General features: G+C 40.0%; 1 protein-coding gene across 5 annotated transcripts in view; it reads right to left on the bottom strand.

Moving 5' to 3' along the window:
* CMSS1 (cms1 ribosomal small subunit homolog) overlaps positions 1-23,214 on the bottom strand; it is a 222,768-nt gene that overhangs the window by 20,934 nt on the left and 178,620 nt on the right. Inside the window, exon 1 of one of the 5 annotated variants that reach the window (XM_041422436.1) lies at positions 10,168-10,269. The exons of the other annotated variants lie outside the window; for them this stretch is intronic. Coding sequence (XP_041278370.1) covers positions 10,168-10,177 — 10 coding nt within the window. The 5' untranslated portion in view covers positions 10,178-10,269. Of the gene's footprint in view, positions 1-10,167; positions 10,270-23,214 lie in introns of those variants that run through there. 5 annotated transcript variants of the gene reach the window in all.

Genomic DNA, 23,214 nt, shown 5'->3' with positions numbered 1-23,214 from the left:
CACTCCTAAAGTCTGAGCAGAATGTCCACAAGACTAAAACACACTTATGTTTTATAAGACAACTAATTAAATTTTGATGTCTCTACCCATTCTATTCTTCATCCCTTTTATCTACAGAGAGACTTTGGGGAAAAAATAAATGCACAGCAAGAGCTCCCTCCAACAGTGTTATAATAGTGCTTTAGATGTATTCAAACACAGACTTTTCTACTGGGGACTGAGTTACTTCCCTGATTATTCCCAGAAGTGTTTGCATCCATCAAACTGAATTAATTCAACTTCTGTAATTGGAATATAATTGCCCAACAGGTATTAAGTCATTATTGCAATCTCCCATATTCCAAAGCTGTAAATTCACAGCTTCAGGATCAAGTTATTTATTTGAAAAAAGAGGAATAGAAGGATTTTTTAAGCATCATCTGAAGTATAGATGATATAACTGTATCTATACATCACTAGCTGTGAACAGAGTAAACTGATGGCCAGAGAACATGACAGAGAGAAAATCAATTATAGCTGGTATTTACAAATTCCATGTTGAAATAACTAATTACTGGAAAAAAGGTAAGTGAAAGGATACGTGAAAAATATTCAAAAGAATTTAAGCAAAAGGTAAGTAAAGGGATGAAAGATGAGAAGGAAGAATCTCTATTAATCCACAAATGTAGCATTACATATTATGTAGCAATAAGGCAGTGGCTTTAAAAATCCTAATGTGACAGAATGGGGAACAAAATGGTACATATCTATTCCTAGAAAGATACCATCTCATAATCTTCACTCCTTTTTCCCACCTTGAAAAGCCTGTCTAACAGTCAACACCCTAAAGTTGAGGTCTGACAGCTGTTAGGAGTTCAAGAAAGTTTAGGAAGTTGAAAGATAGTAAAGAAAAGCAGGGAATGTTTTAGCAGGTTCCATGCCATTTCTCATGAAATCTTACTTGACATGGACTAGATTCTTAGCAAACCACAAGAGCTTTAGAAAGAGAGCAGCAACTGAGAAGAGAATTTATTTTCTGTTCAGTAAGAGACTAAGAGACTTCCAAGTGAAGAGGGTAAATAAATATGTTAATGAACTTAATTAAGACCAAAATAAATGCCATGGAAGAAATGACAGCACTTGTTTGCATCTCAATATAGGATGAAGCCATTCTGAAATCTTAAAATAGGAATTCACCAAGAAAAGCCCTCGCTTTCCAGCTCCAGCGCAAATGCAGGAAAGTGTGCAGCAAGTGAACATTACAGCTCAGCTGACCTGTCTGTTTCATTCTCCTTGCAGAAACAGCCTCAAATCAGAGCTGAATGGACTGTGGCCACACAAGTGCCAGAGCCCAGGCAGAAATGATGTGCCTAGTCCTGTACAGCACAACACGTGGCAGCAAGTGTACAGGGCAACAAAGAAAGCTCAAAGTTGTTGGACAAAGCTTTTCCTTGTATTACAGAGCAGATATCTTTCTCTTGAGGATGTCCAAGTGCTCCAGTACCATATGGCTGTCCCTGCACAGCAGCAGATCTTTCCTGCCTAGTCCTCTCCAAAGTCACTGAGCACTCATGTCCCCCAGGCACTTTGGAATCTCAGATACAACACTTTGTTAGAAGAAGCTGAAAAATCACATCATTCAGCATACTCCAGAAAGTTCAAAAGGTGTCTTGGTAATTCAGTGTTACCACTGGCCATTACCATGGCCTTGTTGTCCTGTGGATCACCCTTTCTCTGGCATATTTATTGTGCTGTATCTTGGTAGGGCAGCTTCTGTATTTAAGGGATCCATCACTGATTTCTGTCTTATTTGCCCTGACTCCAGAGATACTGAAAGAGTGACCAACTTTAACACACACCAGCTCCACACCCCTGGGGTCTTGGACACACTGCATTGAAGCAGGCTGTGGAGAGATAATATAAATGAAGTACATCAAAGAAATCAGAATTGCCTCTTCATCCGTCTTGCCCACTGCACTTGAGCCCCAAACACTGACTCCAAAATGAACTTGTGCATGTTTCACTGAACTGAACTGCTGTGTGAGCTCTTTCCAATGTTTCACCTTGAAAATAAATGAGAATTGCATCAAATAGATTCAAGGGAAGCTGCCAGTGATCTGCAAGCATTCCTTCTAAAATCCTACTTGGCATGCTCTGAAAGGCAAACAGGAGTTGTGTAAGTCTTAAATAACCTCTTCTCTTTCTCCCAACTGAAAGACATGCTGCTAGCAATAGCAATCTAAAACTGGACAAATGGTTTCCATATCTGAAATAGCCTGACAATGTACCACCTGTTCACTGCTCATTTGAGTTTTGGACAGCACTTCATGGTGCAGTGTCCTCTGCTCTCAGCAAGAAGTGAGAGAAGAGGGCACAGACTCAGACTCAACAAACATCAGTTCAAATTTGATCATCTTTCTGTAGTACCTGAATATCTTTATTTCATATAACTGGAGAACTTTCTATCTATTCCAGAAACAATCACCCATGTCCCAGTCAGGACAGCAGCTCATCTCAAGCTGTAATTGTTTGTGACACCATGTCAGCTCCTGTGATGACAGGAGCATTTTGTTGCAGGCATCCAAGTACTACAGGCCAGACTCTGCCTTCCATGCTCACATTAAACTTGTACTTTTCTCTGCAAATAGTTACCTTGATGTCTGTGGGGTTACTCGCAAAATAAATCATAACTTGATGCAAATCTATGCAGAAGCTCAGAGATCACAAGCATGTCTGTAACAGACCAGCACTGTTTGCCCCACTTTGAGGTGCTGAGCTTCCCAGGAGACCTCTCTATGCCAGAACAGAAGACTTCACAAATCCTTCCTTAATAATAAGATGGTGAAAATGCAGAAGCTAACTGATTAATAGAAAGTTGACTTTCATCTGGCTTGAGGTGCAAAGGAGTGGGTGCTGACAGGACACACTGCTTGCAGAGTGATGCTGTTGAGAACAGCAATTCTCTGCCTCGGCTTCCCTGAGATGCCATTTACACAACCACAAGGTCGTCCAAGGCATCAGAACAGTCACAAAATGCTCTCAATATAGAAAAATAAAAGGGAATTCCACAACTTTCCACGTGTTTTGCTTTGGTATTACATCAGCAGCATGGCACATATCAACAGGCTTCCCAGCCATGAAGTATTTATATTTGATCTTATTTTGAACCCTGCAAAAATGGAAAAAGCCATTTCTGCTACACACACACACACACACAAAGACTTCTTCATTTATATAAATCACTGTTTAAAATCAGCCACTGCTGATTTCTAACTTCTTTCAAATTTAGTACTAACATATGCATGTAGTCTAAGTACATAAATATGTGTAGTAATTATACACACGTAAACACTTGTATTAACACACACACATCTGCATGTTCAGCATGTTTATACACATTCACATAAAAAGTACAAAGATATTTAGATAACAGATTCCCTTTAATAATCACCTTTATTAACTAATATATTCACAACGAATTCATATTTTTTCATTATTTACTGTGGTATTTTTAAAGGCAAACAAGACCATAGTGATATAGGATGTAATGACATGTGCTTTGATGTGAATTCAATTTTGTCCATACAAAATAGCTGGTACATACAAATTTGCATTCGCTAGACTGATTCACCGTTACTGAGACTTCTGACCTTCACATGCCACTTTACTACTCTGAAATTATTAACATAGAAGTTATAATGACAATGACGTAAATAATTAATTCCTGTAAGAACTAAGGCTGACTGAAAAAGTGAAACTCTTCTAGGCAGGACACTTTCAAATGCCCCAAAATAAACAAGAAGTTATAACTGAAAATAATCTTAAAATTCTTTGGGAAATGCAGGTTGTGGTTTGAGCCAGCCTACGACTGAAATAAAAATAAATGCAGCTCACAAAAATTATGCCAGCCATTGGAAGCCTGTTACAAGACAGGAATATGAAGAAAACAAAAGGAGCTTTTTGAGAGAGGAAGGAGGCAAGGTTCTTAGAACTCTTCATAATGTAGAATCAACCAACATGTAATTAAAAAGAAAACTTGGAATAAAAATATGTTGTTTTGCTGTAGGTGGGCATAGTTCATAGTTTGGGTGCGCTATGATGGATTAATTTCAGGCTGAGTTCTAACTGGTATTTTTATTTACTGGTTGATTAAATTGCACTGATCTGTGTTCCTTAACCTGAGACAAAATACTTAGAGTGCTCCTCTAAATTCAGTAGATTGAAATACATTTTATGCCAATTAAAATGCCAAGTGTGTTGGGCACATCTTGAGACTTTTCTTAATTGCCATTTTTCTTGGGGAGGAAGGGAGAAGAGGGGCAGAGAAAAAAAAAAAATTCTGAGACTTGCTTATTATTCTCAATTCTGCTATTAAAAACTGGCCTCAATCTTCAGTGAATCAGATTAAGTAATCTCAAGGTCAATGCACTACCTGGAAGTTTTCTCACTGCATCTCTCCTGCATGTCCCATCAGGTACGCACAGTGCAAGGTCAATTAAATTTCTGTAAAATGTAACAGCTGTCAGCAAAATTGGCTCCCAAGTCCCTGTTCCTCCTTGCTCAGCTGAGAGGGCTCCTGTTGCCAGCAGAGTTGTGCTGACCACAGTAGCTGGGCTAAAAGTGGCAGTGACAGTATTTTCCAGCACACCCCTACAGTGCCACTCCTGGAGGCAGCAGAGAACACAGGGCTCAGGCAGGTCCTGCCTTGCTGCCCACCAGTACCCAAAGAACACATGAGCTCTTTTAAATGTAGCAGGCCTGGCTGGTGGGTTGGTTAACTAAGAAAAAAGGATTAACATACTTCCCTGACAAAAGGGAAAGGTTCTGCATAGCAGTGGGAGAAGGAGGTACAGAACTCAGCATTTCACACAGTCCAAACCATCTCCTGGACAAATCCCAAATTACTCAGCTGTGTGTCACTAGCACAGCTAACCGCAAAAGGAGGATCTCTTTCATGTCTACCAGGTCAATCCTCCCTAAATTCCCTCTCTGTAGGCAGTGGACAGATTTGAATTTTCCTGTTGAAAAGGCTAATAATAGCCCAGATACCCTGGAGCCCATGGTGTAAAGCCAACTGGCCAAGCAATAGCCATGAAGCTCTTTTGGGGACTTCTAGACCACGGAATATCTAAGAATGCAAATTTTATTATTAATATTGTTCTCCAGACAAATTGCTGGCTATTTATCACGGCAATACTTTAGAAATTTCTAGTAAATGAGATAAAAAATGTTAGACACAAAAGCAATCTGTCCTTGGGAAGATCACCACATAACCATTGCATTAAAAATAGCTATGACAGTGTCAGCATCCTTTTCTTTTCTCAGATTGCTCTGGCTAAATTAGAAAGGGTCCCCTGGCAACTCAAGAAAAATAAGTAATTCTCCCCATCACAGGCATGCATCAAGTGCAGTGAGTGGCACAACTGAGAAATCTAGATGACACATTACAGAAAAAATCCCCAAACAACAAAAAATCTCCTTACCTCCTTGACTAAGGATTAGCAAAATAATTTAAAGCAGTAGAGTAAGACAAGATGTAGTCTTAGAAATCAATACAAGAACATATACTCACAAGAAATGAAAAAATAGTATTTAATTGTATCAAAAGACATATTACAGCTTAATGGAAAACTTAGGCAATTTTTGCAGTTTAGCTTTTGCAAAATGGGCACATGAATCAAACGAAGTGCCTTCATTCATAGGGTCTTAAAATATTCGGGTATTTTGACCATTTAGAACTAAAGAGGGAACACTGAATGCACTGGTACCTGTTTATTATTGTCGCTAGGAAGCTGCACAGAAAGCTCTGTTACAGGTCATTACCAGTTAGCAACCATTCCTCTGACTTTATCAGCTTGCTGCAACTGAGGACAGAGCTGCCTCTCTGTTCGGGCTGAGACAACCTCCATAGGAATTACACATGGCGCCAGCGCTCCATCATCCCAAACCATCCACAGTCCCCCTGGTCTGGGCAGTTTTGCCTTCTAATCCCTACAAGCTAAGGAGACCCTTCCCAAAACAGGTGCATTCCAGCACAGCAGTAAGTTTTGATGTCTGCGAGGATGCCTCAAAGTGCAGACTTTACCTGCCAAGGTATTTGAAAAAAGGTATTTCCAAGTGTGCTTGTGAGGCCCACCTGAGGGCAAACAGTGTGGGACTCAGCACAAACACAGTCCTCTCAAAGATTCAAACAAGCTTCAGCTTTGTCCTCAAAGGTAACATTCAGATAACATAAACTTCTTCACGCTCCAGCCAGGCTAAGCCTGTGCCAAGCCACATTCTGTAGGAATTCCCTGTAACAGCTCCTAAGGACTACCAAAGCTTGTAGTACAAAGACAAAGACAACATTCTTCTGGAAATGCAAACCCTTTCCTGGGGTAGTTCAAAAGGCATTTCTAGCACAAACAACTATTTTTGCCTGATAAATCCTGTGACTGGATAACAGCTTAGGTTACTCTTCTTTACCCTGATGGATAATTTAAATTAAAATCACTGTTCATTCAAGAAAAAAAGAATAGGTCTTAATAGAATAATATCAAGTTAATTTTCATTATACTCTGATATGATAAAAAACTGGGTTTTTATCACAGACATAACTATCTGTAATGCAAAGGATTTTCCACAGTACATTTCGAACAATTACATCACCCCTTTTTTAAACACTTTTACTTTAATATTCAAACCAGGTACTTACAAAGTAATTTTTGACATGATTTGCTGACTGGGAGTGAATTAAGAGACAAAATACAGGGCATATCAGAGAATAAGACCAGAGGAAATCCTCTGTTGTATATATGTAAGCAGAGGAGAATAAATTTTATATGATCGAGATTAGGCCCAGCTTGCAGTACAGCTACAGCCTCGCCCTCCTCATAATTTGACTTTTTCCTTGTTATATTTTGCCTGTAAGACAGAAAGATGGTAGAAAAGCCACAGAACATGACTGATCAGAGGTAAAAAGTAGTAGGCCGCTCCCCTTCTAATAAGAATTAACTTTTTCACCTGCTAGGTAAAGGTTGAATACCCCTCTTATGCCTTGGACTATGGAAAACAGCATCACCAAGGTAAGCAGAGAGAACTCAGTATTCATCTAGTCACTGGAGTTTAAAAACCCACGGTAAGCAAAGGACAAACATGAAGATTTGACATGACAAGAGCATGACAGGTCCTTTTACTGTCTGCCATCCAATTTAATTTCTTCATTATGAGCTTGCCAAAAAAGAGCAATCAGAGACTTCAGCACAGGGTACAAATCAGTTCTGTTCTTTGTATCCTTCACCAATGGTATAATGAGTGAAGGCTGAGATAACATCCACAAATCACTTCAGTCTACTCTTTTTCTTTTGTTTTCTCAAAAACGATCCTTCATGCTGACCAATGGTATAATGAGTGAAGGCTGAGATAACATCCACAAATCACTTCAGTCTACTCTTTTTCTTTTCTCAAAAACGATCCTTCATGCTGGAACTTCCAATAATCTTCTTATAACTCCAAGTTTAATTCAAAAGCATATTTCTAGAGAGATGGGGAAATGGGAGACTGTTTTGTTTAATCCTGTTCAACAGTTTATGCTCATAAGACAACGTTATCCAACTCTAAAATGCAGAGGAACAGGGCAAGCCAGGATACAGCTGACCACACTGGAAACAGTCTGAGCCATTATGGTTCACAATCTCACCTTGTAAATGCTCAATGGGATATTTAAACAACCACAAATGTCTAGGAATTTGGGGTTAAGCAAAAGAAAAAAAAGCTCACACATACTAGTTACAGAATGTTCAACCATGTTGAGAGATAATCCCATGAGCCTGGCTTGAAATAAGTCTCAACACAGGCATCTGGGAAAGGAAACTGCCTGGGCTCTGGAAAAGTCAGACCAAACTCATTCCACAGAAAATGCTACCAAAGGAAGCTGGGCAGTTAAAAACAACAAATATGTAGAAAACCCATTCAGAATCACAAGGAAAACACAAGAGCTCAGGAAAAGCTAGGCACAAACTAGGGCCAGACTCTATTGCATTTTCATCTTCATGGTGCAGACAGAAAAATTAAAGTCATCCTAAAGAAAACTTGAGTGTATACAGCTGTCAAACCAAGCACTTTTCCATCCATCTTGATGAACATGTACAACCACTTTTCAAGCCTTTTCCCCTTCTTCCAGGAAGTTTGCATCACTGGGGTTGGTCACGCAACATTTAGAGCCCTGTACCCATGAACCAGGGCCACTCTATAAAAGCTTCCTCAAAGATTAACTCCCACCCAAAGCCAACCAGTGCATTATTTGTATGAGCAAGAAATCACTCCTTCTCCACAATATTCCTATGGGAGAAGTGTATGGCCCAGTTCCTTCCAAAATATGACTATGCCTGTGCTTTAACACCCACCAAGCACTGTGATTCCTTCTTTTTCTAAGACCCATCTATCTTGTATGGAAGCTGCTGTTTGCTGCAAAGCAGCAAAGCTGGTGAAAAAGAGGGTGAAAAGTATATTACTCATGCTGGGAAGGAGTATATATTCCTTCCCTTATCCTCATCACCTTCTTGATCTGAACGAAGGGATCTGTGGTGAATTCAATATCCTGGCACTAGAGAGAGGGGTGGAATTGCAGTGGCACTGTGGAGCTGGAACTGGTAGGGTTGGTGTGGCTCTCATGAGGGTACCACCCTGGAGCACAGGCAGCACAATGCTATCCGTGTTTAGTGATGTTGGTGACCTGTACATTCAGAATTTCACTACTGACACAGTGCTATTCAATATACACCTATCTGGAGGTGGACTTGTTCCTTTTTCAGGTCCTCTCTTCAAAATCAAACACCAACATTCTTCATTTGTTATAATATTAACTTCTGACAAACATTTATTCATGTTAATGGGGAAGAAAGAGGTAAACTGGGAGGAAAGATGAACTTGGATAAATCCATAAAACTACTTAATGGGTGGTGTCTAGCCTAGGTCTGACTATGACTGAGTTTCAGCCAGGAATGTAGCGTGGTTGCAGATGTGATGTCTCCCTTAACACTGCCAGTGATTTGTGATTTTTTACTGTTCTCTGTATTGGGAAGCAGCTGTGGCTCACAGCTGCAGTTCTTGCTGTGAGGGTAACAGAGAGTCTGGCTGATACTGTGCACTTCAAGTCTATAGATCATGATAAAATTATACAGTGGAACTTGCCAGAAATAGTAGGCTGCAATTAAAAGGGTATATAGCACACTTCACAAAAACTTAACAGCATAAATTATTGTTCATAGAGACATATTGCTACTTTACTGACTACTGATACCATTCCCACCTTTTTGGCTCATGGATATTTTGCAGATGCACACATCTGTAGTATGCAGTTATCACAGTCCTGACTTTTCTCAGGTTTTCTCTGTACATGGAAAACTGCACGCATGCATATCATGTAGCATACACTCAGACAGATGTCACCACCAAAAAATATATCCCACTGAAGAACAACACTGCAAACAGTCTTTTATCCCAGCTCTCCTACCCATCTTTATACACAAAATGAAAGTTGACATTTTGAGCTGATCTGATTTCTGAAGCTTTTTTTATTTAGAAGCCTTCATATGACATAAAAGTATCAGGTCTCCATCTGACAGAGTATCAGGTTGACTCATATCAAGTTAAACTCTCCTTCAGGCTAAGAACAAAATACCCTGACATGGTGCCACACAGAGTTAGAGTGGCAAATTCCCCAGATTACAAAACATCTGTTAAAAACCAGTTCCCTAGCACAAGGGTTATATTTCTATTCCTCTTATTCTTTGCTTCCTTCTCCTCTGCATATACTTCACATTCCTCTGCAGTTTGATCTCTGATATTCCCTTTTAAGCTATCCTAGCATCCCAAATGTATATGGTACTAGAATATACATTTGTGGATTTAAATCACTTTTCCAAAAAGTCTTACTTATTATAAGAACAAGTAAAAGGAGAGGTAATTTTTTTATAGTGAGAAGCATTTAGGGCAATACTGCACACTCTGACACATTAAGGTTTTTGAGAGGAGGAAAGGCATCGGGCTTGTCATCTATGTCAGTGCTCTCTATTTAAGACTAACAATTACAATGTAGTCTCTCATCTGCACAGCCTTTTGTGAACTGACATACAGCTCATTTGTTTAAATGATCAACTAAAGCACATTATGAGTCAATCAGTTCTAAGGGAAAATAAGAGCCCATACCTAAATTCATTTGCTGCAAGCAGATGGCGGATTGCTTTTCTGTCCCTTTATGCTGCAGTCCTGTTCCCTTAGATCTTCTCTACTAAGAGGGGGACATACCAGGAGGTCAGCTTTCTGACAAGGTCATCTGCCTTCAGAGTATGAAGAGAATTGCACAGAAAGTGGGTTGGGCTATATTTAGAGTTTGGTCCAACTCCGTGCCAAGGTCCCCCCCGCTGTCTCTCTCTTGCAGCACCGTCTCAGGTTTATTCTTGCAGATTCTCAGCCCACAGAACACACGAGAATAGGAAAGTCACTCTGAGCTACTGCTGGATCGAGGTTTTTTGCAATTTGCTAAAAACAAGTGGATCAGCAGTTCAGATGAGAACTCCTTAAATCACTCACTCTTCCAGTCCTTATCTTTCTTTATTTAAGTGGATTTTCCCTTTTCAGTTGAATAAGGGGAGGAAACTGCCTGGGATAGAGCAAAAAGACTCTACTGAGCTAAGGTAAGGTTGCTTCATTTTTGTATTGTCATTGTAATTACAGCTCAGTTAATGATTTGGATCAGATACGCTTCTTCTGCTACATCAGTTTTGCATGTCAGTATTAAGGGTATTTTTGGATAATGAAATTCTCCATGTAAAAATATAAATTCTCATTACCACTGTCTATAAGAAATAGGAAAATAAAAGGGTATCAGCATGTGTAAGAGAATATATACTATCTAATTTTTACCTGCTTAAATTACTGTAAAAAACACACAGCCATGCCACTAGACTCTATCATTCTGAAAATGAGAGAACCCCAAATGTGTGGCTATATGCACATAGTTACATTTACAGGCATGCATTTAGATGTGCTGAGTGAAGTTTCAGCCACATTCTTTTGCACAATATGAGCAAGCATGGCAGCAAGTTTGCAATATAGGGCTTGCTGCAAATGGCACAGATATGAGTAAAAAATAAATTAATAAATGAACACGTGCTCAAATCCCTTTATAGTTCCAAAGCTGCTCAGCTCCAGAGTACAGGCAGTATTACAGATCGTATTTTATTTGGTTTCCTTTCCACTGTATGCTATGCACTGGTTCAGCATTGCTTCTCTTTTTAAAAACACGTATGGCTCAACAATTTTCCTCATTTTAAACTGTTGTGATTCTTAAGAGAAAACACCTCTGGACAGAATACATCATTGCATACCTGCCTGTTAGGAGATCCTAACACTTCAGGTCACATGGCCTTCATGATATTGAAGTGTGCATCCAACATGAGGAGAATGTTGTCGTGTAAAGACACTCTGGAGCCATGGATTAAGCACTGGCACACACACACACTTTCTAATGCAACACAACCTCAGCAAGGCCACAGGAATGGTCACATGAAGAAACTGGGTAGGAAGGTCCTCTTGATCCAAAGGTCCAAACACTTATGGGACAGCACCAACTCCTACTGCACAACATAATCACTGTGTAAAAGCCTTAGTAGAAGCAACTAAACAAAGGCAGACAGATTCTGCATTACAATTCAGCAAAGAGCAAGAGAAGTCACTGTGAGTTCAGCTAAGGTGACTGGGTGAATTCCTGTACTTATTTCAGGTTGTCTTTTCTTAATACAGCTCCTGGTTAAACAATGTCTGCATCAGGCTATTAAACATTCTAAGTTGGCAAAAGTCTTATCTGCTGAAAAAACTTTTCATTTTGCTCACTCTCAACCATAATATCTTCTCATCCTTTGCTTCTGATTTTGCTTAGTAATTTATGCTTGGAGTCTTGAGTGTTAAGTTTATTTGACAGAAGTAATAAACACAATCCATTTCACACAAAATACCTTCCTAGCAGTGCTAAGACTGTTTAACAAATGAAAATTATGGTAGCATGTCATGAAACCAACTTGGACTGTGTTGCATGTGATAACTCTGATTCATCCAGAAGGTTTATATTGCGAGAACTTGAGGAAGAGGCTGTTAAAGGAGGGTTACTGAAGTACTGCAAATGCATTTATCAAATTTATCAGCAAGTAAAAGGCATCAGTATAAAAGCATCTAGTGCAGTCTAAGATCTGAACAATCTCTTATAAACAGTAGTTTTACACTGATAGAAAAGGGGAAATATACATCTTTATAAATTTTCAATGTTCAGGCTTTGCCTAATGAATCAACTTAGTTTTTATGACACTTTGTGGTACTATTCTCCATTTGCACATGGGAAAATATTACTTACTCCCCCATCAATACTAAAGACAGCAGGGATGTATGGTTGGCTTAAAAAAAAGCAGTAGTGCTGTGACTGAGCTTACTAATGCAGTGCTCCCAAACACCCCCTGGCAGATGGACAGGAACACTGCTGTGTCACAGTGGCAGACAGGACTGGCTTGTTTTGAAGGAAGGGTCATCACACCCTCGCCACAAAAACTGAGCCTAAAATGTGTCTGTCACCCAAACTGGTGGGACGTTTGTTGACACGGAGATGACAGGATGGCAGCTTTGGAAAATGGCAGTATGATGATGAATACGGGCATAGCATTACCAGAAGAAGCTAGAAATAAGCACATCTGAGAGAACAAGCTTCATATTCTAAGGTAGACAAACCTCAATCCGTTTCTAACCTCTTTCTGGAGCCAATCCTACTTGGTGGGTTCTTCGTCTTCCTATTCTCTCCTCATAAAACTCCATTAAAAATTTCCAGCACTGCGAGCTAGCTTTGTCTTGCTAAGGTGTGGTCTCCAATGGGCACAATATGTCCATTCTAGTGGAGACCACTATACACGTGAAAAATTTTAAAATAGTAAATTAAAAGGAGGAAATTTTTTTTTCTCCTCTCATGTAAGAAAGAAAGACTAAACCCCTTCATTTCTATTAGAGGGGCTGATGGGGCTGAAACCCACCTTCCTCCCTTGTGGTGGGAGGGCATGGCCATACATATTGAATGACATGTCCAAGGCTGTGGAGGAGGAGGAAGGGAAAGATTGGCTGATGATGTATGCTGCCAGCTGGCCAGGCAAAGCTCCAAGAGGACATTCACTCACTCCTTGCTTTGGCACTGTCCCTCTCAGCTGACAGGTGTAAGCAGGACCAGAGCCAGATGGGTAAATCCAAACAGCGCCAGGGGGACAAGTCCCACCAGCAGTCAGATCCCCTGCTTCACTCACTGTATTTACCTTCTGCCTTGGGGGCTTTCTTCCGGTGCAACCAAACAACAAACAACCCTGGGATTTTAATCCCTCCCTGCCGAGCTGAGCAGACAAAAACAAGTTGGGATTTTGGGGAGAGTCAAAGCATACCTCAAGAAAGACCTTTAACAAGAGGTCCTGCCAGGTGCCCCAGCACCAATGCTACACAGCTCTGCAGTCCACCTGCAGGACACAAGACTCATCTCCACCCACCACCATCAATGCAGAACTGGTGCTGCAGCTGGCATCAAGGCAGGGACACTCAAAAGGGGCTTGGAAGAGTGTGAGAAAGTTAAAGGCAGCCCTTGGAGTCAGTCTGTGAGTACTTGGGTACAGCTTGCGTGTATACCTGCATAAGGGAGGAACACAGAACTTGGTATGAAGACAGGTGGCTACAACTGCTGAAGGAGCTTTCCCTTAAATCCTACACTGAAATTTTCTTTCAAAACCTTTAGTGACTATTGCCACAACTTCTGAGTATAATTTCCAGGAAGGGATATGCCAAGACGATGATATGCCAATATATGCTGTACAGGAAAGAGAGATACTTATAGACACATAAAAATTTAATTATTTTTAATAATTAAAAAAAGTTTTAATTAAGCAAAAAGATAATTAAATAATTATAGTCATTCAGCTAAACAGCACTTTCCCCTAAGACTTACTAGTAATACGGACAGGGAAAGAAATCAAAGTTCATATCCACAACCAGGCACATAACCCCAACCTTTGTCTGACCTGCTTTCACAAATCCATCTTTCAGAAATAGGAAGGAAAAAACTCCAACAACATAACTTTTCCATAGGTTGCCCTGCTCGTAGAGTGATATGTCTTTGCAGAAAACTGTCTGCCTTGAGGAGAGGAACAGACTCATCATCTGCATTTTCTTTTAGTCCAATACAAGTGTTGGGACTGACGGAAAGATCTCCAGCACTGGTTTTCATGCTTTGCATCACAGAATATCACTGTGGCAAACTGAGTGTTGTGTACTCAAAGCACAATAAATCTTCATGCTTACAACTAAGCACAGTAAGGCACAGGACAAGAAATGCCCTGGAACAGTGAGGTGCTCCTCAGGCCTGCAGCACCACGCTGCTTGTCAGCTGCAAATGCCAGCTCTAAACGCAGGAAAACTGCAGGCAGACCACAATCTGCTACACTCAGTGACCTACTTCTTGCCCAGACAACTTTGTGATCCTACTCAGTACAATTTTCTGGCTCTCAGTCCTTACTTTGGTGATTATTCAGGATGGGTATACAACCCATTCACATGAGAAGATGAAGCTCATCAACTTTAAAACAATTTCCAATGACAACCCCACCTACACAGTGTGGCATTAAGCTATGCAAGAAGAAACAGTTAAATTTGGATTATATAAAACTGACACAAATTTCTTATCTTCCATTACATAAGCCTAAGTTCTTTCAATTGCAGCAAATTCACAGTGACCACTACTGATGCTAAAATGCCACAGAAAGTAATCCAACAACACTTCTGTGAGTTCTTCTGTGTCAAACACCAGAGGGTGAAAGTGCATATAGATAGCTGCAAAACAGTAAATTACAATTTTAAATAAAATGATACATAGTCCTGTTAGAAGAAATCCTTGGAGGTGAACTTTCTTACTTTCACTCACAGCCAGCTTTTTAGTATACCAATCTGATCTGCAGGCATTCACTTCAACAGGAAAACAGAGTCCAATCCCTAGCACAAATAACATTGCAAAAACAAACAAACAAACAAAAAAATCAGTATTTACAACATGGTTGTATTTTAGCACAGTCCTCATGCACTTTTCTTAATCACAAATAATATTGTGGGTGAATATATGAATGAAGGAGGGAAAAAACCCTCTAAATGGAAGTCAATTAATTGAGATACTCTCCCTAAAGAAACAATGTAAAAATCATGTAGAAAGTACAGTAAAAATAGGCATTTTACACCATCTTGTCTGTCTTTAAGAGTACTCAATTTAAATAGCAAATGAGCAGCAGCCACTCTTCCTGTCACTGCATTTTCCCAAGCTAACACAACGCTTAGAGATGTCATCCAGTACAACTTGATGCATGTCCGCTCTCACAACACCTGCCTGAAAGAGGGGGATGGCAAGGAGGAAGGCAAGGAAGTCCCACTTGGGAAGAAAGTGAGACTGTACAGGATGAACTTGTCAGTATATGAGAAAAATGAAGGGTTGAGATGATGTGTCAGGGCTCGTGTGCTCAAGCACTTGCTGTTGCTGTGCAGTTCTTCTCACTCAGCCAAGCCAAGGGGATGCACATTCCTTGCTGAACATTCACCCACTCACCAGTACCAACCCACTTAGAAGGAAACACAACCAGGCTGTGATGGAGTTTCTCAACACAGACTAGTAGACACCAAGAGGTTGAAATGATATAACCTTTTTTGCAACTTGAGGCTCTTGAAGGGGGGAAAACAGAGCCTTTGCTCCCTCTCACACTAACTTTCATCTAACTTCCAGCTATCTGAGGTGCAGACCATGAAGTCTAATTATAGGTTTATTGAGTCTTCCCAGAGATTGGCTCCTTACGTGGGCAAAGAATTTCACAAATCTCTTTGGTAGCTTGGATATTACTCCATTTTAGATTTCCCTGTCATAAATGTACAAGGTGGGTTTCTCATAAAATTTGCTCTTTGACACTGAAACAAAAGGAAGAAATATCAGGCTTCATCAAACAGTGCAGGGCATGGAGTGATCACTGCAGAAGGCACAGCTAGACTCTTCCCTACTGTCCTCTCCTGTGGCATGTCACTTAAACAGAACTGCTAGCACTGAAGACATTTTTATTATTGAAAGTACAAAGCTAGGTAGTAAAAGGTACCTACAAAAGTAGGTACTAAGCAGTCAATATTCTATTTTACAATTGCATAGATGAGCTGTGTTTGCTTTGTGTAAATGCCCAGTGCATGTGGTCAGAGGAGGGAGTTCTAGAAGATTTATTTGGATGGAAGTCAGGTGCATGTATGTGCTTTGTTATGCTAAAGAGATTCGGAGTATGCATTGATGCACTGAGAGGGACTACTTGGCCTTTAGCAAACCACTAGCACTTTTTTCACCTCAGCTTGTCTTACTGGAAAAAAAAAAAAAAAAGAATGTAGAAATATCCCTTAATGGGGTTTGTTGGAGCCTAAATAAAAAAAGTTCTGTGGGATTCTGGAAGTGCTATAGGAGAATATAATAGTTGTTCGTTATATTTTGGCAGAAAGGACACTTGAAAAAGCATGAGCATTTTTAAAAGTATTTTTGAGAATCCAAACCCATTGCATTCAGATCATTAATACGAAGAACAAACTTGGGGCTCACTCTGTCAGAGCCACAACTCAGTCAGATGCATTTTGATTCTGAGTTACAATCTCTAGGATCCAGTATTGACAGCCACAATCAAAACCTTCTTTGTCATATCTTTGCTAGTCAGCAGCTTCTGGGACAGTGCCCATGCCATGACACAAGAGAAAGATAAGGGTTGGTCTTATCCAGAGGGTGTCACTACTGCATCCAGCTCAAGGACAAACTGCTGACAGACTCTGCAAAGCTGGGGCCAGAATATACACGGGGTGGGAGAGACAGAAGCAGTGCTTTATCTAGGTCCTGAAGCCGGAGCTTTGGAGACAGCCCCGTAAGGGAGATGTCCTCTGGTATCCTGTACGAATTCACATGATGTGAGCTCTTCCTTCGAGACCCTGTTGGGAAATGCAGTCTCCACCTTGTTGATTTACTACAGGACTGCTGATAAGGAAACCCCTGTGCAGCAGAACACTACCCACAGCACAACAGGGATGAGATAGGCAGCACATCTGCAGAGGGAGATCAGTGTCTTAGCCAAAGTTACAGAAAACAGCAACTGTAAAATATTCCATGTCTTACAGTATGGGAAACAACGTAACCCTCACATCAGAGATATTTTGTCTCTCACTGTTTGTCTTTGGGAGCAGAAAGAATGGCTATATACAATTAATGATATCAAACAGAGCCCAAGCATAGAAATAAAAAACCCCAAACAATACATTAAGTACTGTCATGATAATTTTATCCTTTTGTTTTTGTTTTAAAATGAACTAATTACTTAGCTCAGCAATGGTCAGGACTGGAAGGCTACACCAGGACAGTCATGAAGGTATAACCCTGGGGAACAATTTTGATTATAATGAAGGTTTCAGCTGACTACATTTTAATTAATCCAAGTAGTACAGCATTCTGAATCCCCAGACATTCCAGATCAATTTGGAGATGAACATGACTCATTTTACAGCATACTTTAACATTGCTCTAATAAATTCTTCAACAGTTCTTTTAAGTCTCAGAGGTAATCTAATTTTTCTTCTATTTTTATTATAGAGGCTTTCAAAAGACATTTCAACTATATATCATTAAAATCATGTGTCTGTGGAATGTCAAATATAGCATCAGAAACCAAATAACTCTTCAATACTTGTATTCATTAAAAAGCACAAAGACATTCCTAATTACAAAAGAAGGGTTTTTATTTGTATTGATAAAGCATTTTAATTTAAAATATTTCTCTATCATAAAGATGAGCCACATGCAATTGGTTAAAAAGTTCAGCAGTGAACTAGCATAATAATATGAGATAACATGACAAGATAAAAGCAGGATGTTCAGGGTTCAACACATGGTGCAGTGTAATATACATTTTCTGTATAATCCAGGCTTAAGGAAGTCATGCTTAAAGTCTGACAAAACATGCATAGAAATACATGGCAAACAAAGAACCAGATCCCAAAATAAGCAAGTTTTGAGCTAGTACGTCATTAGGCCCATAAGATGATGTCATTTATATATTTAAATTCAGAAAACGCATAAATTTTCTTGTGCATTCTCCTCTGCATCATTAATTCACCACTGTTTTGCTACTGTATGGAAATGGAAATGTTAAACTGCCCAGTACTTTCCCTGCATCTACCGAGACAGTGCAGACCCCAGTATCAGTTAAATGTGACCTGCAGAGGTGGCTGCACACTGTCCCCATCCAGCAGCAGCAGTAGATGTCAAATCTTCCTCCAAGAGGGATGTAAAAACCAGAAAAAGATCCAGACAATATGAAAAAGGACCAGGAAAACCCCTGAAGACAGTATTTAAGCAGAAAGGGCTAAACCCAAGAGAAGGGCAGCCAGCACATAGCACTGAAGCCAGTGGCAGTGGTGGCAGGAAGAGCTCGAATTCTGAGGCAGAACACTTCTCCTTGTTGTCATGTAGAAAATGCTTTTTTTCCCTCCCTCTCCCATTCTCAACAGGGTGAGCTGCTGCACCCCCTACTCAGGGTCTGGACAGCCATGGTTCCTTGGTCCCTGCTAGAGGCACTGTCACACAGGAGTGGAAACACACTTGCTCCTGGAAGCTCCTACCCCTGTGAAGGAGTATCAAGTCCCTCCCTGCTACACCACCAGGCCAAATGCAGCCCAACTCTGCCAGCTGTTCATTGTTGTCACCTAAATCTTTTAAAAAGACAGGCACTGAAGAGGCTGGGGGGAAAGTAAGAGAAGTAAGACTTAACCCCAGTGTATCCATAAACCTGACAAAACCCAACCCAATTAAAACAAAGCACGAATTACATTAGTTTTCCAGGGTGAAATTATTCTGTGCAGGATAAAAAAGCACATCCCACTTCTGTGCAGGAGCAAAGAAGAAAATGTGATTTAAGAGAATGATAATGGATTTCCTTTGACAACAGGCCTATGGTCACATCTCTAGCAAGGCACCTAGTTCATTATTTTCTGTTTGCTTCTGCTAACCCAACAGTACCACAGACTTTCTATTTTGCGTTGCCATTACCCCAACAATTACAGTAATAATTTGTTACAGTAACTAATCACAGAATTGGGCAAAGGTAATGGCATTCTCTGGAGCATGTAAAGTTATTCCAGGCTGGAAATCAGCCATTCATGCTTAGCAGTAATTGTGAAACCAATGCTTCAAGAGCTTGGACTGCAAACCTCAAAAAGGAAAAAGCATCAAATTTTTACTGCAGAACAGAGTACAAAACCTGAACATTTTATTTGAAGCATCAGTCTCTGCACAGATTTGCAAGCCTCAGTCATTTTAATTTTTTGTTTTGTTTTGTTCACACTGGGCAACCAAGTATTTAGTTCAGATTTCAGAAGAGCTTGAGTGATATACTTAACACCCACTGGGCTACCACTTACACTGTGCTCAAGCCAGCAGGAAAGGAACAGCTGCTATAGCTCTCCCTGCCTCAGGTTAGGCACCAGGACTGGGAAGCCTGTACCAGGAAAGCGTGACAGTTCCAGCACTTACATGCTGCAGCCTCAAGTGATCTAGAATTCCCCTCCTGATTTTCTATTTTTCACTCATGCCATATCTTTTAATTGCATCCAAGGATGTGGAAAGGTAAATAACATGGTGCACTTCACCTTAGGCTGACCCTAAAAACTTCAAACTGTCTTCAAAACTGCAAGTTTGGGCAGATCATAGCCAGAACCTCAGAAGGGAGCCCAAAAGAGCTTGAGCCTACCAAGTTCTATCACTCCATGGCTCTGAACAATACTCTGGCTGACAAAAAAAGAGATAGGTCGAAAGCCTCCAACCTGTGTACAGTTCAAGAGATCAAACAATTCTCAACTTCCAATTTGAAAATGGGAAGCAGAAGTGACTGCAGAGGATTTTAATTCAAAAAACTGCTGCTGTTCTGGTTTGTTGGTCAAGACTTGTGTTAGCATGTATTTCATTAAGCACACTTGTAGTCTGCTATGCAAGGGTGAAAAAAAGTTCCTTCTGCTGTATTCTTGTGTTCAGTTGTGGGGTCATTTTTTCTAAGAGAGTTTTGAAGCATACAGAGCCAGGAATTGGACATGATCACACATCCACAGATCTGTGCTGCATTCAACACAGTCTACTATAAGGTGTGAGTAACTTGCCTGCAGAAGGAACAGGAGGCAATCCCAATCTGTCTTGGATGGTTCCTCTTGCTCCCCTCAGAAGGCCCAAAGCAGGCAGCTGCTCCTCCTCATTAGGAGTGCTTGCTGTGGCATCCCAACAGATTAGGCTCCATTCCCCATGAATCTATACATTATTAATCTTATCTGAAGCAGACAGTGCTGACGCCCAGCTTCCTCAGTGTCTGGAGGAATACCAGCTGTCTCCGGTTCAGCACAGGGAAATTGAATCTCTGCATATATCAAGAAGAAAGATTTCTTAAGGATTCAGAATCCTTCTCCTCTCCTTTTCCCTATGCACTATCAAAGTAACTGCCTGGGATTCATATGCCACTCCATGGCTCTGCATGTCCTTTCTTTATCCTCTGCTTACAAAATGACTGTGCCACCTTCTCTCCCACAAGGACCTGGCCCCAACAGCCCATCCATTGGAGGTTTTTTTGGATGGGTTATACAAGGACTGTCTTTATCAGACCAACAGAAGGAGATGCCCAGATTTTCCAGCCAGTGGAAGATAGGGCAGCACACCTCTCAGAGCACAGGAATGGACACTAAAAAAAACCCACTGAACTCAACAACTCCTTAAAATGTACCTCTAAGAAGTCCATGTCCTTTGTTCTAAGGTTCAACAATTTCTATGGTTCTTTTCATCAGCTGTGGAGCATTACAGACAAGAGATACCACACACTTGCTAATGTTGTAAATAAAATAGTTCATTGCTACTAAAAGACAACCAAATTGAGAAACAACATCTAACCTTGAACTTAAGAACAGGTTCATAAGGGGTAGCAGATAAGATTAATATTCATCAGCCCTTCTTAGAAGTGACCTTAAATAACCTGATGGCAAATTACACAAACAAGGGGAAGAAATGGATTTTTACTGACTTACAGAGCTTTTGAAGTCTCTAACCATCTCAGAGATTTTCTCATGGTTGTGTGGACATGGCACAGACTGGTGCATTACAAAAACAAGGTTTGATTAACTCCTTAAAATTGTATATTAACTCCTTCAAATCCAAAGAGCACTAACTACTAGTAACTAATTTTGCATCAGAAACTCGTTTCTTTGTCCAGTTTTGCATTTCAGGCTGCAGTCCAGCAGCAAATTGGTTTATGAACAGTCACATTAAGAGACACATATCGTGCATATCTTATCCTCTCAAGGAACTCAGGGGTCTCTACTGTGTCAACATTACATGTGAAGAAGCACTATTTTAAAAGAAAAACATTTCACTCTGAGGTAAAAAGTTATTTCCAAATAGGTTTTGATCCCTTAAATCAGGAATTGCTAGCAATTGGGAGAGTTTTTCACAAACCAAAAGGTTACAATCAAGTGATAAATGCAACCTGAAATGGCTCACAAGCAGACATTTTTAATGTAGAAAGTGACACACCATGTTCAGGTCTAATAAAAGCCCATCAGATGTTGTTATGAAAAAGACACTAATTTGACCCACTGTTTTCCACAGGCTTACAGCATTAATAAATCCATGTTTGTGTCATTAATCTATAGAACTAATGACCAGTAAGAGTGCAGTAAGTGGTGATTAAAGCGATAGAAATGGCCCATTATACAGATGTTATTGCCCGTTGTGTGTGGAGGCACTGTGTGGTAAAGGAGTATTAACTTCAAAAATTGCGCTCATTTTATGCAGTTGGGCTCTCCAATGAAAGCTGGATTTGGATCATGTTAGTGTAATAACATGCTCTCAAAGTGCTATTTTATTTTTTAAATTGGTAATTATAATTAAACACTGTAGCTGAATAGTATTACCCTCACCCACATACACCATCAAAATAAGATGTCAAATTTACTTTTCCTAAAGCTTGATTTTGGCAAAGCTAGTAATCTGTACTCTCAGGTACTATTTAGAAAGCAAGATTAGCAGACTGAGCCATTTACCTCCTCAAATATTGCACTTTTTACGTTGCCATACTTGCCACATAACTTGCCACGGCAAATAAAAATCTGTCATAAATCTGTGTTTGACAGGGCTCTTTACGCCTCTTGGAGTAGGCTGATAAGTTTTGTATGCCCTGGTATGAAGAACTTGAAAAAAATAAAGATTTCCAAATATGTTATACATCCATACTCAAATTCCACACGGCAGACCTACTCATATAAGTTTACCTGGCAAATATGCTTGAAGGTGCTTTGACTGTTTATCATTGCAACAATGAAAGACTGGATAAGCACTTGTATCTCAACAAATTAGCTTTAGACTATGGGCTTCCCCACACTCATATCTGGGTTTGACCCTTACAGTCACCTATGCATTTCTATTAAGACACTTTCACTAAGCCTTCACCACAAAGCAATGACAATTAGTTCCCATAAACTGATTTCCAATTAACCAGAGGTCTTAACAATCTGACGTCTCACATACTAATGTAGAGTTGGAGCCAAGATCTGCCTGTTTATACAGGGCAAAGCAATTTAAATATACACTAGTAAGAGAGTTAGATTTTAATCATGTAAGACACAGTATTTGTCCAAGCAAAAAGCACAAGGGGAATACACTAAAAACCAAAAGAAAATAAACCCCCAAAATGTTGCTGTTGAAAGAAAATTATGGTCACATCTCATGTTAGAAATGTTGATATATGAGTTCAGAGTTGCTGCCAAGGCTATGGTCATTCTGAATATATACTGGCTGTTCAGCTTCTACCCACCAGATTTAAAGATAAAACAACATATAGGTTTGCATAGAAGATACTTCACGTAAAACTAAACAAGTTATTTGCTTCTTTTGTTGTCTTGTTTTGTTAAAACCAACTACCATTCCGCATGTGTTTAGAAAAAGTCACATTTTTCAGGAGTCTTTTAATCAACCGTAGCAATTTATAAACCCATTTCAAAAATAAATATTTAGAGGTCATGTAAGCAATGAACTCAGAGAATGGCTGAGATCCAAGCATTGTGTAGACTGAATGACATGATCCTCCAGACATTTTTCTGCCCATG

This window comes from Onychostruthus taczanowskii, unplaced genomic scaffold, assembly GCF_017590055.1.
Source record: "Onychostruthus taczanowskii isolate IOZ18803 unplaced genomic scaffold, ASM1759005v1 scaffold73, whole genome shotgun sequence".
NCBI classification, from domain to species: domain Eukaryota; kingdom Metazoa; phylum Chordata; class Aves; order Passeriformes; family Passeridae; genus Onychostruthus; species Onychostruthus taczanowskii.
Note: the sequence above shows the minus strand (reverse complement) of the source record. Positions and strands in the feature narration are given on the sequence as shown.